The sequence below is a fragment of the Thunnus thynnus genome, chromosome 8 (assembly GCF_963924715.1).
Source record: "Thunnus thynnus chromosome 8, fThuThy2.1, whole genome shotgun sequence".
Taxonomy (NCBI): Eukaryota; Metazoa; Chordata; class Actinopteri; order Scombriformes; family Scombridae; genus Thunnus; species Thunnus thynnus.
In genome coordinates, this window is record NC_089524.1 from 22748310 (window position 1) to 22767353 (window position 19044).

Genomic DNA, 19044 nt, shown 5'->3' on the forward strand with positions numbered 1-19044 from the left:
CTTCAATCTCTGATGCCATGCAGAACGATGGCAGTCAGTCATGTCTTCATACAACAAGACTAAAGTCTACTGTCACGCTAGCGGCTCTATACTCACAATGACTTTAGTCCTGCGTGGAAAAAAAGCAGATGTAGATGCAACAGGGGTGCCAACACTGTGGGCTCCGGCAAAAAAGTTGAATCAGGATCAACTTTTGACCAGTTGCATACACGCAAGTACACATTCCTGGCAGATTACTTTGTATAATGTGAATGCCACATTTCTACTGTTTACCTCATGATAGTCATGATGAAAGATAGAACCGTTGCCGCTGTGATAACTTTCGGCTGTTGTAAAATCCTGTCTAAGTGTTACCTTTTTAAACGTATAAATCCATTACTGTGCTCCTTGTCTCGTATTTCATTGTGTCAACTCACCTCAACAACATGCCCCCACCATCGCAGCTTACTGCATTATTCTGAAAACACGTACATGCTGGTGGCGCTACAGGAAAAGTTGGGATCGAAATCAGTGGGCTTCTCCTCTTGAGGACCATGGAGTGTCTGTACAAAATTTAATTGCAACCCATCCAATAGTTGTTAAGATATTTCAGTCTGGACCAAAGTGGTGTACCGACCCACAGACCAACAGAGTGACATTACCATCCCTAGAGCCATGGTGCTAGCATTGCTAAAAATACAATTTGGCTCACAATTTGATGTAAATGCTTTTGCAGTACTATGAGAGAACACATCTGTAGTATGAGTAGCCACGGAGGGAATCAAATGACTAACTTGACAGTGTTTGTGTCATTCTGAACTCTGTAATCTAGAGGGTCATTGTCATTACTTAGGCCTGTAAACCGAATCATGAACAATCCCAACAAACTACCAACTCACTCAACCTCAGATCTAAAGCTTGGATATTTTTGTACTAAATATGAAAATTAACAAAACAAATTGAATAATTTCCCAAATTTTTGAAGCCGCCGCAATGATTTTGGCCAGTGTGTTGTCTAGTAATGGTAGCAGTAGAGGCAGTAGAAGTATTAGTAACAGTATAGTATTCATTGAAACTTTTTACTACTTTCTTACATGTAGGGAAGTGGATCAATTGATGAGTAAGTGAGTTTGTGTGTAATGCTACTTCTTCAGATTGTGTAATAATTCATCAGAATTCAGCATTTGCGTCTAAGCTGTTACACCATAAATGCAAATAAATCATGTAATAGAGGGTTTGTCTGTTGTTTCTGTTGTGTCTGGTGAAGCAAACATTAATGCCAGAAGGGTCAGCAGACATTTCTGCAGCCTCCAAAGCTCACAATGTTAGTGCATAACCTCCCTACATCCCATGACATAAATAAAATTCCTTTGCTCAAATGCAGTTTTCACCCAACAGCAGTGCCACAGAGGCGTGTTACATCTGTGTAAAGTCGCCAAATTACAAGTCAAAATGTGCTTACTTTAACCCGGTGGCTCAGTCACTTCACTCACTGACGTTACCGATCAGTGTGGATATCTTTATTACAAACTGCTGGCTGCTATGTCTTTGTGGCACTCCACACATTCACTCACATCAGTGTAAGGTCACAATGTTTTCACGGTGCATAATGAATCATTTTTGTCAGCACAATGGGTTACAGTAATCAAAGGGCTTTAAATATCGAGTACCAATCCATTAGATAATACCTTTTTATTGATACTGAGCTCATATTTAAATGCGACCCATATGGCTTCTGCTAGTTTGGTAGAAGTGACACTAAAAACTGTGACTTTAAGCTAAAAAACTGTAGGTTTGGTATAAATGAAGCTACACAGAGGACAGAAGCTCAGCAGTCTTTATATGCATGCTTCATATCTCTGGGTCAGGATCAGGCAGGAATACAAAGCATGTTGTGTCTTTAATAGGTTTGCCCTCCCTTGAACTTGTAGCTCTCTCACTTAATCACATTTGATCCGCTGAAGCAGTACCAAGGAGGAAAAGCTAAAGGGACTTCCTCTTTTTGGTCTTCATAAACATTCAGTTCCTACTGTTGGTAAAATGCCAGCTTGTTGGTCACATGTCCTAATAAACATTGTTTCTGAAAACAAATTACACTCAGCACGAGGAGTTTGACCTCACATGATCCCTAGTTGCATGTAAAGGTTGACTTTGCCTCGACTCTGGTCTTAGCATTAGCACTAGCCTCACTTAATAATAGATACAGCTCAAAAGTGGAACTGTTTTATTTGTCCAGTTGCTTCAGTCACCCACAATCAGACCACTGTTGACCATTTGGTTTGTTCTGGTTACCTCATTAGGCAACAAAATGCTCTTAGTTTTAAAAAGTCTGTGTTGCTCGCCTGAGTGTAGAATCTTTTGCCTCGAGGAACGAAAGCTTTCTCTTTTGATTTACTCCACAGGAAATGTTGAAACTGAAACTTAATGTTGAGTTAAAAGAAATCAAATGATAGAGTATTCAGAAAGACAGGATCTGATACTGACAAAGCTGAACCCAACAGAAAGTGAAATGGAAGCCCTGTTTTGCCATTCCTCTTTTCTGCATCTCTGAAACTCGCATCTGACTTGACCTGCTGGAGGTGATTATCCTGTATATTGTATTTTATTCTGTAAAATAGGCTACATTACCCTTGTTCAACCCTAAACTTTAATCACATTGGATTAAGGTTTTTGGACACTGATCAACAACAGTATCTCTTCATGTCAAAATAACAGATCCCTATGAATTTATGGAAGTGTTATGGAAGACATGTTAATCATTAACATGTTTAACCACAGCAATTTTGTCATAATGACTCCAATACTGCATTTCTCCTTCACATTATTGCCTTATTCGGGGGCTTGTGTGGCTGTAAATATTTGAAAAATGTCAGTGGTGAGCTCCAGCTATTGGATGACTGGCTTACTGGACAACAACACACACAATCACAGTCATTTCTGTCATTTCTGTTTTTCTGCCTCCCCTGCTTTTGTCAGGCATGCTAATTGTTTTGGTCTGAGAGAAAAATATACTTGGAGTTGATAGCCCTGCATTGCAGAAGTTGGATTTTTTTTAGATTTAATGAGTAGAGCAATGGCAAGATAAAAAGTTTACCCTAGCAGGGAAAATGGTATTGCTCAGTTAACATATGTGTCATTATTACAATGTAATATGTGTAAAGAAATGGGAATGAATCAGATATACTGTATCTAAATTTCAGATCAAAGATTTTTATCAAATAAATATGACTTATCGGTTCTAATGACGTCTCTTGAAGAGGAAGTATAAGTTGAATTTAGACTTTGATATATGATGATGAAAGTTAATGGTTAATGGTTGTAAACTCTGCCTGTGGAAACAGCGTATACACAGCACTAAAACAAGGGAGTATTTCTCTTCATGATGTGAACTGAGCTAATGCAAATTTGAAATTTAATCTCATAGGTTTGAATAGAAAATTATAGAAAAATTATGGTTTGTTTGTGGCTAAGGGTTCCATGACACCAAGGGTTTTATGTAAATCTCTCTCTCAGCCTTTGTTAAACTGGTTTTATGTAGGACCTTGATGCTTGGTCAACGAACTAAAAATAAATTACAGTGCATTTAACCCGTCACCATTTATGAATTGATATTGCAGCACTTGTTGCATGCCTCAAAAGCTAATATAATGCTTGCAGAAATTATTTGTATGTCCATTGCTTTTTTCTGATTAAATGATGTAAAGCTAATACAGAAAACCATTTCAATACATGAAATCTTATCCGAAAATTTTTCCTGAATTAAATATTTTTACTATGTTTACTGTGAAAATGATGAAATTATTAAAATGCTGTTATTTGTCTTTTTTATAGGTCCTGTCATCACGACCACTGATCAGATTTAATGGAAACCAAGGGGTAAGAACGTTTTTCTCCCCCCCCCCACTGCTCCCCAAATCTTATGGTTAGTCGCTGACAAGCATCTCAACATTCAGGTGTCAGTGCCAGACATAAATCTACATTTATCATGACATGCAACGCAGTTCAAATACTCAAGAGAGCATTTTGAAGCTTTGATACACACACGCTCTCAAACAAGACATGTGATAAGGCCAACATGGCAAGCAAGCCCCCCCCCCCCCCCCCCCCCCCTACAGTTTCTGCCATAGAGAGAAGCAAGAAAGATGCTGCTATAGCTGACCTGAATATGATGATGTACTTTTTACCATATGTGTCTTGTGCTGTGTCAGTATCACCTAATCCTAATGCACTACTGTCAGTGAGACCTGCTCAGACACATGTTTCCCAGCCTCTCCCTCTACCGGCCACAACATCTGGTTTATTTTGCTTTGCCTCGTACAGCAAGTGTGCCAAATGACAACTAGGCCCCACAACATCTCTTGCATGGCAGGAAGAACACTTTGAGACATACACTTAAAATGTCATGTTCGCTGTCTTATTCCTCATAACTTCTCACTACACCATAAATTTCAAAAGGAAGCTCTGCTGTGTCAGATGTAATGTATAAAGATCGCAGACGGCACATGTTCGTATCCTTTGTAAAAGCCTCGTTTCTTATCAGTAGACTCATGTTCCTGTTCATAATAGGAACCTTGGCTGATGTTGAAATTTGATCTTAATGCACCAGCCTCTCTGAGACCTCTCTACCGTTACTGATACTGTTAAGTAACTTTTCAAATGTTCTCCTGGAAACTATCGTAGATCAGACCAAAAGCAGATCTGTGTTGCCGATAACTTGTTGGTGACACTAGCTGCTCGAGTGTCAACCAAATGACTTCTAGTCTCAGCAGTATGAACAACACTAATCATAATGGATACAATAAACAAATCTAAAGTTACCCCTACCTCCCTCTTTGCTGCAACAGAAGCAAGTAAATAAATGCAGACCAAGTGAAGAAAGAAAAAAAGAAGCAATGGAAAAGACTGAATTGTTTTTATATCCCACAATGGAGGAAACCGTGCCTCTTTCTGCAGCTGGTACCTGCTTGTTCATGATAATGACAAAACTCGCACATGGGTGCCAATGTTCCCTATATTGGCAATTAACTGTCCCCCATGAAGACAATAAACATCCTCATGCTCACAAGCATTCTCTGCATAAGCAAACTGTTTCCTGCATGGGCAAAAGGCAAGGTTTGCATGTGTGAGCCTGCCCATTGTTGAACCACCTGACTTGCATAGTCAGTCTATGTGCATTTCTGTTCATGCAAGTTGCAGTTAGGTATAACATCCAGTGGACTGGTACATTTTAATGACTTGCCTTGTGTCCAAAGATTTGCTATCTATCTATTTCTAAAATGTTGATGATAGCTTGGTTGTGGGTATATTTTTCACCATGGTTACAATGCATACAATAGCAGGATTTTTAGCATCTCTATACATACATTTGCTACAGCTATACATCTTTCTTAATCCTTCCCTCCCACCTTCGCTTTCTCACACACACACACACACACACACACACACACACACACACACACACGCACACACTGCCTGCTCTGCATCCTATTCACTTGTCTTGTGTAAAGGGGTCGGACACCAGGTTATCGTAGGTCATGAAATGCGATAGAAAACACACACGTTTGTGCAATATTGAGAAATGCAGTTTGAATATGGGTCTTTGGTGTAGAAGAATCATTCATTGTTAATGAATTGCTTCCTGCTACACTGCTACAAGTTTCAGCATCTAAACTTCTGCAAATGTTCCCACTTAGCTGAGGATGATTATTGCGTTGTTTACCCGATTGCGCTTCCTGGTAAAGCTTTAGAGTTGCCACATCCCCAGATTTCAACAGTGTGCCTGATGAATAAAATGTTAACACGCAGCAACAATAAGATGGCCAAAACTACAAAAACAAAATAAATGTACTAAAACATCTGTTTTCTTGTTAGAATGGAAGAAAATTTTTGAAATTGATTAAAATAAAAATGATTTATGACGCAGCAAGAACAGAGCTGTGCCCATTATATTGTTTCTCCTTCATGTCAATTCTGTAATCGACATAGTGCACATCCCCATAACGCATAAAAGTTGAGAATACAGGAGGAAATAAATTAAACAGCGATTGATTTACAATGAAACCTACAGGTGCAATTTATTCTAAAACTAGGCGCTCATGTTCAAGGAACACAGATAACAAGTGAAGGCTGTTTACAGACAGCTGCACACACATTATGTGTAGTACAACACCTGCATTGTCAGTCTCAGTCTTCACAATTCATACTCCCCATACTGCTGTGTAATATACACACACACACTCTCTCACACAGCTTGATTTAAATATATTTTTAAGGTGAGAAGTGTTGCTCAGGGAATCCACTGAATGCATTCCAAGCTCTCAAAACACTTGGTTTTCCAAACACTCATAAATAGACCTCAGGCGGCAGCAGCAGCCTTGCAGATTTGGTCAACATTCATGGTTTTATTCACTGTTTGTTTGTCTTGAATAATTTGGCTGTAAGATATTGGATATAATAGTCGGCATAGTTCAGTTCTTTCTGTTTTTTGTTTACGATCTATGATGTTTACATTTACATAGAACAGTAATTATTCAAGCTAGATTGTCACTTTGCATCAAGCGTTGTTCTTTAAACTTAATGAGCTTTATTGAGATTGGACAAAATCCCATGAGTGGCACTCTTTCACCAAAACCACAGTCATCCAAGAGTGATCCACTTAAGGCTGCCATCCCACTGTCACTTTTTCACTTTACGCTGTATCATCAAGTATTTTTCATTCACTTCACATTTTTCTAAGAATCTCTGTACCAACAGGTGTGCTTGTTGAGGTTACCTATGTCTTTATTGCCAGATACTTCAGTGTCACCCTTGCCTAGCCTTTTTCAAGAAACGTTGCGGAGAGTTCAGTCATTAACTGGCTTTAAATCTCCTTCTTTATACATGCATCAAAATGTGTTGGGAACACATGCTTATACATACGTGCAGTACATGCATATGTGACTTGTGGAGTCTTGTTTGCACACTGGACCTGATGTTTATAATCTGTTGTTTTAGTGTGCTGAAATAGTAAAGTAGTGCCTGCATTTTAGTAATGCAGCAGGCTCACCTTGGTGGAAAATCTGCTACTGTTGAGATCGGAATGCTAGTCAGAAGTGGCTAAATTACATAGCAGATGGCCGGCTGTCACAGTGAGATCCCATATTCATTCACTCATATTCATTCATCTGCTATAGACGAAGTGCGCACACACACACCAGTATTTCTTCCACCTTGAAAAGGGAAGAATTCAAGGTCTGAAAACAGATGAAAGATGTGAGGTATTTTTCTAGACAGGCTTGGCCTTAGAGATGAAGTGGCTAAATAAAACACGTATGTTGGCTTCATCAAACATGTATGATGCATGAAAACCCAGACAATGGATGTTGATGCCTGTATTCACGCTCTCAGGTTTTCTCCTGCACATTTCATTGAGGCTGTTGACTTTGAACAGTCTGTCATTATGTGCAGTTTGAGCATTTTTGAGTGTTGCAGACACGTTTCTATGTTTTTATGCCTCTGCACCAGCGACAGCTGTGGCCTGAGGCATTATGTTTTTGGGTTGTCCGTCTGTCCGTCCGTCCGTCCGTCTGTCCGTCCGTCTGTCCCATTATCGTGAACATGTTATCTCAGGAACGCCTGGAGGGAATTTCGTTACATCTGGGGCAAACGTCCACTTGGACTGAAGGATGAACTGATTAGAATTTGGTGGTCAAAGGTCAGAGGTCAAGGTCTGTGTGACCACACAATATGCTTTTGGCCATAACTCAAACTTTGTCATAATTAGTATATAAATCCTTAACACAAATATCTAATAGGATAAAATGATGAAGTAATGACATTTTATATCCAAATAGTCTCCAAGTGAAGACAACATGTTTCTCACTGGAAATTATTCACTGTGGTCATACATGTCAATATAGTGATAACTTCCATTTTGCCAGAAAATACACTTAATACCTTTTTTATTTAATTCCTTCAAAGACAGACATGGATGTAAATTGTAACTTGACTGGTTGGTGGAGGCATACAACCATGAGGTGGTATTTCTAGTTTTTAATGCTGCATAACTGGCAATCAGTGTATTAAGGTTGTCAAAGTATTGATACTTTGATACTTTTTCGACACCACGTGTTTAAAACAATACATTCTCCATTAATTATTAATTCAATAGTATCGAAAGTACCAAAGCTATAGAAAAAAAAACAGATCTGCAATCAGATTTTCATCCCAAAGCTGTACAGATGAAACAACAGGGAAGAAAATCAACTGGTCCTCAACCTGTGGCTGTAACATCATTCTCTCCAGCAACAAACCCACCACGTGACCGGTGGGTCATGTGGAGTTAACCATGGCAAATTTGATTTAAAAAAAAAATGAAAAAAATTAGAGACTTTTTTTTTTTCTTTTTGCCATGATGTCAAAAGAGGTATCGTTTTTTTTTTTTTATATACTAGTATTGTATTCAAGTTTGAAATTCTGGTATTGTGACAACCATACAGTGTATGGAGATGTTCTATACTTTAGACTCTATCTGTCTCCCTGAACTTGCTCTCTGCTGGTCTGTCTCATTCTCTTCACAAACCAGGGCAACAGTTGGCTGTTGGGCCATTGTTTTTTTTTTTTTGTTGTTGTTTTTTTATTTAGTCAGATGAGACAAAACGAGTGTTACAAGATAAGCCAGAACGTAATACAACAGGCATTGAGGAAGTACAGCAGTAACAAAATACAAGAAAAAAACAAATGTTAGTACTTATGATATAGAATATTTGTATTAGGGAAGTTGTTGGGCAATGTGTTGTACAGGATTTCTGTGTGTGTGTGTGTGTGTGTGGGGTAGGGAAGCAATTGGGGCAAGTGGTTTTAAGCGCAAAGAAAAAAATGATTTAAAAAAATGAATAATAACGATGATGATAATAATAACAAGTAAATTAATTAATTAAAAATAAATAGGGAGAGGAGGGAAAAGGAATGAAGAAAGGAAAAAAGGGAAATTTAAGAATTAAAAAGAATAATTATATTGAATTTTCTTGGTAGGGTAGTCTGGTGATGTCCCAGGTACAGCCACTTTATGACTTTCCTATTCACTCATGTCCCTCTCCCGTCCACCCGACATCGTTGGGCCATAATCGAACATATGTGGCTAAACATCAACCATAGATTTTGCTCTCTAACAGGCACCACTGACATTAGTGGACCCTTATCCACAGCTATTTGGCCGATTGAGCATGTTGAATCGGCATCAGTCAGTGAGAGAGAGGAACAAATCAGCAGTGTCGTCCTTTTGCTTGGTTTCTCCTTATTTTTCATCTCACTTTTTCCTTTCATCTTTCATAAACCAGACTAACAAAGTCAGTACAAAGCAAAGCGAAACTATATTTTACCGCCAGCTACAATTTATCACATGCATTTCCTCAAGTTGTATTCCAAGCATATGATTAGATGGTGTACGCATATTTACAGTGGAGTGAAAAAAGTAAGCTTTTGTTGTCTTTCCACGATGTTTTTGAGATTTCAAATGCATGTTGCTCACTAGTTATTTCCTTTTCTGTAGAATCAGATCTTACATGTCAAGATCATCTGGCCACTGGCCGTAGTCTTTGCAGTGTGTTCACCCGTAACTTATAGCAGAAAAACAAAGCAGAAACCGGAAGCAAAGCATTTGAACTGTCAGCACTAAATCTTTGATGTCGTCTTTGTGTGTCATGGGTCCTATCTCTGTCTGCCTGATTTGTTTTCTCTCTCTCTCTTTGCTCCTTTTCTCTCCTCTGGCCTTGGAGAGAGTACTAGAGGAACTGTGTGGGGGTCGGTCCTCTCTAACGACCCCAACCTGAAAAGAGGCATTGTTTGCTAGATGCCTCGCAGAATGAGAAGATGAGTATAGCTGCAGGCAGAATTAGGAGAGGGTGGTTGGACAGCCTGTTTAAAATCCACTTGCACCAATAGAAAAAGCTGTACAAAGAAGATTGTTTATTGTAGAGAGGGTGTGTTGCACTGTCAGTTCTGCCCTTCATCTAGTATTTAAGTAATCTCTTCTGTTTCTTTCATTGCTCTGTTTTGTCTAGATTTAGTGGCAACAGCAGGGTAAAACTCTCAAAGGTTTGATAAAAGGCTTTCAACAGACAGTGTTACAAGGTTTGTAATTTGAAAGTTAAACAGATTTTTAAGAGGTTTTTAATTGAAGAGGAGGCAGCTAAAAATTGCAAACATAGTGTGGATCCATGTTAGAAACATCAAAATCATACATGCACATCACACATCAGAATCAAACATACTTGTGATTTCAGTTTTTTTAACTGGAGCCTGAGAGCCATTTGGTGTGGAGGAGCTTCTTTCTCTTCTCACTTTTCATCCTCTACAATGTGAGTCAGTGAGTCAACTGAGTCACTCCACTGTGCCTCGCCTTTCAGTCAGTTCATCTGCCTCTTAATCATCTCTGGATTCATCTTCGTTTCTGCAAGAACATACATTTAGATGTTTTTCAACACCATGGCATAGTACAGCTTGTATCAGTTGTTCCTCTACCCACATATGTTACATACATTTCATGGACTCAAATGACAATATCATATTCAGTAATATATAGCTGCATAGCTGCTAATGGACACCCTCGTGCAACCAACACTAAATTGCTCCATGAGCCTCAAATCATTTTAAATAATCTGCATATTACATGCATGTGACAGGGGATTTCTCTCTCTGGTGTTTTTTCTTTTTTTTGCTGTATTTCACATTTTAATGGCAGAGACATAAGTGAATATGTGGGTAACGGTGATGTGACTTGGCTGTCCAGAACTATTTTCCTGTTGCTAGCAGGTGCAGCGTTGGCTGGTTGACAAACATGATATGGGACTTGGCAAAAGGTGCTGTTTAGGTGTGTTGCAAGGGAGCAGAGATGGGAACAGCAGTAAAAGTAAAGAGCAAGAATATTCAGAGCTTAAAATGTTAAAGCTGCCCTGTGGAGTTTTTTTTTTCTTTTTTGTAAACAAACAAAAATTATGTTTACATTCACTGTTATTCAAAATGCAGTGTGTGTTCCTGAAGCCTGACAAAACATGCTGAATGCATTTCCTTCCTCATAGAACATTTGCAGAACAAAATGTTATGACCACCTGTTCCCTGAAAGAGAGGAACAAGGTACAACACATATAGTAAGGGATATGTATTCACACCCTGCAGATCAGCCACTGAACCGGAGTCAAACCTCCAGCACTCCAGTGCATCAGAGACCCAGCAGAAAGGACAGAATGAGCCACTGAAGGGGCTGTCACATCCAAATGGTAAAACCAAACAAAAGTGAGCGAGGATGACCAACTGGCTGCAGCACAGATATCACTCACAGATACCCCTTTAAACAAAACCCATGATGTTGCCATGCCCCTGGTCAAATGTGCCCTCACACCATGAGGCAGCGGAAGACCTCTGCTGCTGTAAGCCGGGGAGATAGCCTCCACAATCCAGTGAGAAAGCCGCTGTTTAGACAGGGCTTTGCCCCTGGCTGGATTAGCAAAACAGACAAACAACTGGTCACATAAACGCACACTCAGAGTGCGGTCTATGGAGGTGCACAGCACACGCATAGGACACAGGGAATGCAACCTCCTCTGCTCCTCGGAGGCAAAAGGAGAGGGGAGAAAAGCTCCAGAGCTCAAAAGCCATAGAGCTATAGGCTAGAGGGATAATACGCCACATTCAGGTGCAATGTAACCTTAAAGCCATCCAAAGTGAACGAGGTACAGGAGGGATGCACAGATAAAGCATGAAGGTCGCCCACCTGCTTTATGGAGGTCAAAGCAAGAAACAGTGCAGTTTTGTATGAAAGAAATTTCATATCTGTAGACTCAGTGGGCTCAAATGAGGAACCATTTGAGCCTCAAGCACCAAAGCTAAATCCCATGAGGGGACACTGGATTTGACCACAGGCCTCAGTCAGCGGACTCCCTTTAAGAAACGTATGGCAAGAGGGTGAGTGCCTGGCGCCACTCCATCAAAGCCAACATGACAGGCAGATATTGCTGCCAAATAGACCTTAATCTTAGAAAAGGAGAGACCCTTATCCAGCAGCTCCTGAAGGAACATAAAAACATCCACAATAGAGCACTGAAATGGGAGTACATTTTGTTCCTGACACCACTCCTCAAACGTCCACCATTTATAGGCATATAGGCCTCTAGTGGATGATGTCTTCACACTTTGGATCGTTGCCACCACACTTGGGGGCAGACCTTTTAGCTATTAAATTGGCCCTCTCAACATGTAGGCATGGAGCTGCAGCCACTGAACCCGGATGGCCACCGAGGGGCCACCAGGATCAGGGACATATTCTGCTGGTGCACCCTCTTCGGAACAGGCAGTATCATTTCCACTGAGGGTGCATACAGGAGCATGCTAGCGCCAGAGGCGTGTTGTGGTCCGTTATGGAAAAGCACAGGGGGCAGTGGATATTTGAACCCCCAGGTTCAGGCGGCCTGGGACATGTGTCACTCTGAGAGACAGAAAATGAATACTGCACCACAGTAACCACAGTAGAGCGAGACCGTTTTTAACAAGGGAAGCGAACTGGTCCCTCCCTGCTTGCTTGTGTAGGAAGCCACCATTGTGTTGTCTGTCCTGATCAGAACATGCTAACCTGTCAGAACCGTATGAAAATGCTTTAGAGCTAAAAAAAAGTCACTAGTAGCTTCAGGTGGTTGATGTGAAGCTTGCATTGCACGTCCAGACCCCTCTCACTTCTGCACCGTTACACAGAGCCCCCACAACCCCTCAGGGAGGCATCCGTTGACATCACCTTGCGAAAAGACACCTTCTCTTTCGGGGATCCCTGGTGCAGTAAACTAGGTTCCCTCCAACGGAGGAGAGCTGACATGCAAGAAGGGTGTGTTTATGAACATAACTTCTGTTCCCGGTGTGTTTATTTCCTCCCTCAGTACTGCCACTGCCTCATCCCCTACAACTTATTATGGAGAGGAAACGAGGTGGTCTGACCGGGAACTGTTACCAGTAACCCATGGTAACGGTTTTATCTGCCCATTGAGAGGCTGCACATGCACGCCATTGAGGGAGGTGACCTGCTAGCTTACTGACCTGCAGCACTGAAGGGGAAGGGTTGGGTCCTTCTGATGTTTCAGAGGGGAACGGCATCACCTCTCTACCCTGTTTTTTTCGATTCGCAGTGTTTTGAATACAAAATGCAGTTTATTGAATTCAACAGAGATGAACATTTACAATATTCACACAGTTAACTGAGGGTACCTTTAATGGGACACTGGAAAAGTGACAAACATTGGGAACACTTGCTGTGGTCACCTGAGAAACATTTAACACATCCAAACTGGGGGCTAAAACCTGAGGCAACAGAAGTGCATTTGTGTGCATGGGGAGGTTGTGCTTGGGAGACTGCATTAGGGGAGTACAGTGCCTTTTGGGACTGGACCCCTGAACAGGAGGGGGCTTCTTGAATATTCATTTAACAAGACGCTGAGTGGGCGCAGGGTTTTTGAGGTGAAACAGACCGAACACTGAGTTCTTTTCTTCGCACCAGAGTTGGTTTGTGTTGTTTAATGCAGCAGTGTGTGTTGGTCAGTCGATCTTGTTTGTTACTGCTGATCACTGCTCTGTTCCGCTAACGTTAGTCTCTGGGCGATGGCATAGAAAGTTAACAATATACTTCACATTGGCCTCGCAAAGGTAATTATTTAGACATTAAGTCAAAACATGCTTGCAACCTTTTGTGATGATGAATTACAAGATAGCTCTAGTATGTGCGTGCAGTAGACTGTCTGGTCGCTGCACTGCCCTCACAGTTGAGTTCCGCCTTTTTCATTCTGTCAACATCACGTTATTAACTAACATTTAGAAAATCGATTTTTTTTTTACATTGCGTATCTGCAGAATCGTTCACATCGCGATGCATCTAAGAATAAATTTTTCCCCACACCTGACTACTAATGTTCAAAAACTCCACAGGGTACCTTTAACATGCAGTATATTCTGAGGTAGGTCAGCTCACAAGAAGAAGTTCCTCTTGTGTTCATTGTTGGTAAATGTGATAGTGACAGTAATAAAAAGCCTGTTATTTTAAAAAGTATCAGTTACTGTCCTATCTCTATAAGGTAGGCTGCAACAGAGGCAGCGTGTGTTATGTTATACTGGAGTGGATTATTATGGATAACTGAGAGCACAGGTCTTCCAGGAAGGCAAATAAAGGACATTGTATTTATTTATAGTTGGCCACCTGCAGCCTTCACATGTGTTGAGGCCTTGGGTAAACAGAGCTGAGCTGCCTGAAGTCTGACCGCATGTCAACCCGGGCACTGAAGAAGAAGCTAGTGAGTCACAGGCTGAGCCCCTGATCTAGGTTAGGTCATTGGCAATGAGCTGCTCACTGGTCAAGAGGACCTGCACTAGGGATTTAAAACCATCTATCTGGTAACTTCAACTATCTTTTGTTACCCTGGTGAAGTTTAATGCACAGTTCTTGGTTGTGACACCATTTGAATTCATGCTCAGGAAAGCAGAGCTGAGCAGGGGTCACTCAGCCAGGCCCTCCTGAGAACACAACCCTCTGCCTGCTTGTCTTATACTGCTTTAACTGGAGTTTTTCTCTTCAAGACTTGTCAAATAAATTCACCCCTGAATTAACATCTTAATGATAGGGTTTTAACAAAACTATTTTTAGGTGGAAACATGTAGACTCAAATGTGGCAATGTGCGGTCGCAGTGTCACTCGGTGCTTTCTGTGCTGCGTCTTTCAAATTGCCCACTAAGAAGATTACTGACACGCTTCTTTGCACTGCATTAAAATGTTAACCATTTTGACCCAAAACCTGCTTCACTGTAATAGTGCAAAATGCATTTTAAAGCACAAATTTGCATCCCATTTGTCACTTGTTAAATTATTTCCTTTGTTTAAACAAAGTGTCCAGCAGATTGCTGCTGATTAGAGCTTTGTAGAGGTACTAGCAGCATTAGCTGACTGTGGTTAACTCAACTTCCTGTGTTGTTTTTTGAAAACAGCACCTGTAGTGTGGGATGAAGGTAACTATGAAGGGGGGGGTTGAAGGCCAGAGACTGCAGAGATACCTATCATGCTTATGTTACAGTAATTTACCTGCAGTTCGTCCAATCACATGTTTGGCACACAATTAGGAACACTCCGCAGTCTGTAGTCTATCTTGGTAGAGATAAGCTAGCAGAGGAGAAGGCAGTGGATTTAGTCAGGGTAATTTTAGTTTTGTGAGGTTTTCAGTGTTTTTGATGCCAGCAAGAAACTGCCTGGAGCTTATTCACAGCTTTGCCTAGTCAGGGCCAGGGTTTCAAGGTGCACAGCACTGGCATTTGTTTATAGTACCAAAGATATCAGACAGAAAAATGAGTGTTTGCGTTTACAGATAGGGTGTGAAGTGCAGTTAGTCATTTCTTAGTGCTTGTCTGGAAAGTATCTGAATTATGTTTATCATATATAGGTCTTAAAAAAGATAATAATCAAATAGATATGCATTTATGAAAGCTTGGAAAACAGCATAAACATAAACTGATTTTTAGTAGGTAGGTATTGTGAGCCCTTTTCTTTGTGTTAATTTGAAACTAAATAATTTTTTTCATGTGTTCATGTGTTTCTCCTTTGTCATCTGCAGAAAATTTCAATACCACGGTCAGAAAATTCCAATGAGCTGCAAACGTTTACTTTCTACCTGTCAAACGTGGGCAGAGATAACCCCCAGGGCAGCTTCGACTGCATCCAGCAGTACATCACCAGGTGAGGCCAAACGCAGCATCTCTTCCGCTTTCACGCTCCTCTCCTTTTGCAAATAATTCTTCTCTTTCAAAAAATAAATAAATAAATAAATAAAATTCACAAATTGTAATGTCAAGGGCATAAGAATGGTGTGAGCATTTGAACCAAGGCCTTCACTGTCTTTGAGCTTTGTGTAAATAATCAACCATCTTTGGACTCAAGTTACTTAATGAGTGTTTCCAGACAGAGGAGCTATTTGTTTAACATAGTTTGGAGCTGAGGTGATTCAGCAAGCCCCTCAGTTAGATGTTTTACAGACACCCCTGATGAACACATTGGGAAATATGGCTCCAAATTGCAGTAAACAGAAAGATCTGAGGTTAATGACCTTTTATAAGTGGCAAATGTTTTCCTTTCCCCTGTTAATTTTCAGGTATGAAAAGATGATATGAGCGAGTTCTCTACAGGTCAAGTCGTATATGGTGTCCAATCAAAAAACATTAAAAACTGACCTTTCCCCCATCATTCTTCCAATATTTTTCTAAAGTGATTTAATAAGCATCAAAACTTATTTCAAATGTTGATAAAGTTGCAGAAGAAGAAAAGAAAAGAAGACACAAAATCTGCTTTGGATGTGTGACCATCACCTTTTATGCATGCCCCCTTAAACTCATTCTGCACACTTTCTCTATCCCACAATGCAATATGCAGAAAGTGCTGACTGAATCAAATGAATAGGACCAGATGTCTGTGTTGAAAAGGAAGGAAGTAGAAAAACAGAACGAGGAACAACAAGAATCTCCTCCCTCTCTAGCTGTCAAGTCTCTGACCCCATTATTCTGAAAATATTTTTAACAAATGGGTCAGGTGGAGTTCATCCACATCTCTGGATCCTAATCAACCTTTAGTTCCAATCTAAAACCCAAATGACGGAGCTGAGCTTCCACTCACTGCGCCAGCACCATCTCATTTTCTGCCAAATGCTCATCAAAGTGGAGGGGAATCAAAGAGAGCCGTAAAGTCAGGAAAGAATGGGATTTGATGCGGCAGTGATTCGTACTGTGGGAACCCACAGTCGGATGGAAATTGAAAGAATAATAGTTGTACCCTCAGGGTGTTTAATGGATCTCATCTGGGCAGGAATGCGCAGTTATTACAAATATTGAGAGATTTAAGGTTAATGCTCTGAATTAACTTTATAGTGGTGGATTTATGTTCAGTACTTTATAGTAGTATCCTCTAGAATATAACATGACATTTCTTTCTTTTAGTTCACCTTCTATTTCAAATTACTGACAGACTAAACATGCAGCATCTTCTGTCTTTCGTTTCAGTTTTTCTCTTATTGAAGCCTGTCTTCCTCTCTCACCGTTTCCTCTTTGTTTTGGCAGTGAAGGGAGCATTCAGCTGGATTGTTTGGGTGGAATCCAGGACAAGATTACAGTATGTGCCACAGACGACTCCTACCAAAAGGCCAGGGAAAGCATGGCCCAGGTTGAGGAGGAGACTCGCAGTAGGAGTGCCATTGTCATCAAGCCTGGGGGGAGATATGTAGGTGAGGAGACTTGGTACAGATACATGAAGACCACCTAACATGCACTGGTCAGATACTTTTGATCCAGATGTTGAACTTCCACTTGGAGTTCATAAAGCTGAATCGTCACCTGTCATGATGCCCTAAAACTTTTTTGTCCTCCATTTGGAAATATTTCTCTTGTGGCTTTCTAACTGGTAATTTAGGCTTCAGATAGATTGGAAAGAAATATTTCCATTCAAACATTATAAAGGTGTTGGGAGTTAACAGGCATGAAGGGACTGGAAGAATTTCTATACCCTGCAAAAACCCAAATGGCTCATGTGTTTGTGTAGCCTTGCTCTGCTGGTGAATGGGTTCACATTGGACCAGACAGGTTGTTTGGGTCTGGGGCTGAATGGCAGAGGGCCAGCACACTGCCAGCATGCCTCATCTGTAACCAGGACTTTATTGAATTTGATGGTGGTTTGTTTCTCAGTGGTCAAACATATAACACATACACAGTAATCCTCTTTCTCGCTAACCCCAATGAATGTAGTTAAAACACACAGAGGCAGAAACATCCCCTGGCATAACATATCAACTTCCTGACTTTTTTTTTTTTTGTGTTGGTCTCTGACCTGTGCTATAAAATGCATCGTGTTGAGTTGCAGTAGAAACCCACAGCAATCTTGCCTCATTGCCTGCAAAGAAAGGAATTCAGTGTAAGCCTATTTACTGTTCAGCACTGAGTCAAAAAAATGTTTAGTCCATGTGTGCTGTGGAACCAAACAGAACCAAATCAGTCTCAGTAGGAGGCAACACAAGATTCATCTGAAATCTGAATCACCTGGAAAAAAAAAAAGACATCTCAGCGGGGAGAATAGCTGATGTTTGTAATGGAAGGTGAGTTCGGGTGGACGTGGCAGCAGTAAAGATCAGTGCATAATACATGTTTTGTGAGTCATCTGCAAGTTCTCCCAGCCATTATCAGTCACATAGTTAAAAAATGTTTATAGAAAGATATATATTTCTTTGTGAGATTATAGTTATTTTCTGCTCTTAACAAAACAAGCATGCACCGTCTGCCAGCAGAGAGCGACTCGAGGTCTTGTTTTATGCCAGTGCTTTAGTTTCAAACATAGATTGTAGTATAGTTCACAAAATTCTCCCGTAATTGAAATTCTCATCATAACTCATGAATCTGAACTGAAAGATAAAATATCAAAATATTCTTTAGAAGGATTTACATGCTACATGACTATCTCAGCTCAACATTTTCCCCTTTGTCTTGCACCCCCACTGTAATTTTTAACATTGAATTACTAAAAAGTGCACACCAACATGACAGGAAGTGGAGCCCTACAAAACTAGTCGGTAAGATAAATGAAAATGTAGATATCAAATAGAAAATTAAGTTTAATATGATCTGAGTGATATCAGCATTTTTCTTTAACACTGAAACTACTAAGAGATAGAAATCTACATGGCTATTCCTTATCCAACTTCTCTAATGTCAAACTATTCCGTCACTTCCTCCATAGGTAAGAAGGTTCAGATCCGGAAACCGGCACCTGGCCTTTCAGACGTTGCCCCGTCACGGAGGACATCTCGGCCTGTCATCATCTCCAGCAGCACGCTAAAGAAAAGCACGACTCAGCACAGGCCGCTCCGAGAGCGCCTCTTACACCTGCTGGCCCTCAAGCCTTATAAGAAGCCTGAGCTGATCCTGAGGTTGCAGAAAGATGGCCTCTCGCCATTAGACAAGGACTCCCTGGACAGCCACCTGCAACAGGTCACACATGCACACTTATTGCCATCATATGTCCACTCACTTCGA

The 19044-nt window shown here is 40.7% G+C and overlaps 1 protein-coding gene across 1 annotated transcript in view; it reads left to right on the forward strand.

Annotated features, from left to right (window-relative positions):
- Positions 1 to 19044, forward strand: part of ell (elongation factor RNA polymerase II) — a 39157-nt gene that overhangs the window by 10641 nt on the left and 9472 nt on the right. Inside the window, exons 2-5 of the mRNA XM_067597238.1 lie at positions 3811 to 3855; positions 15591 to 15712; positions 17083 to 17246; positions 18749 to 18999. Coding sequence (XP_067453339.1) covers positions 3811 to 3855; positions 15591 to 15712; positions 17083 to 17246; positions 18749 to 18999 — 582 coding nt within the window. The remainder of the gene's footprint in view (positions 1 to 3810; positions 3856 to 15590; positions 15713 to 17082; positions 17247 to 18748; positions 19000 to 19044) is intronic.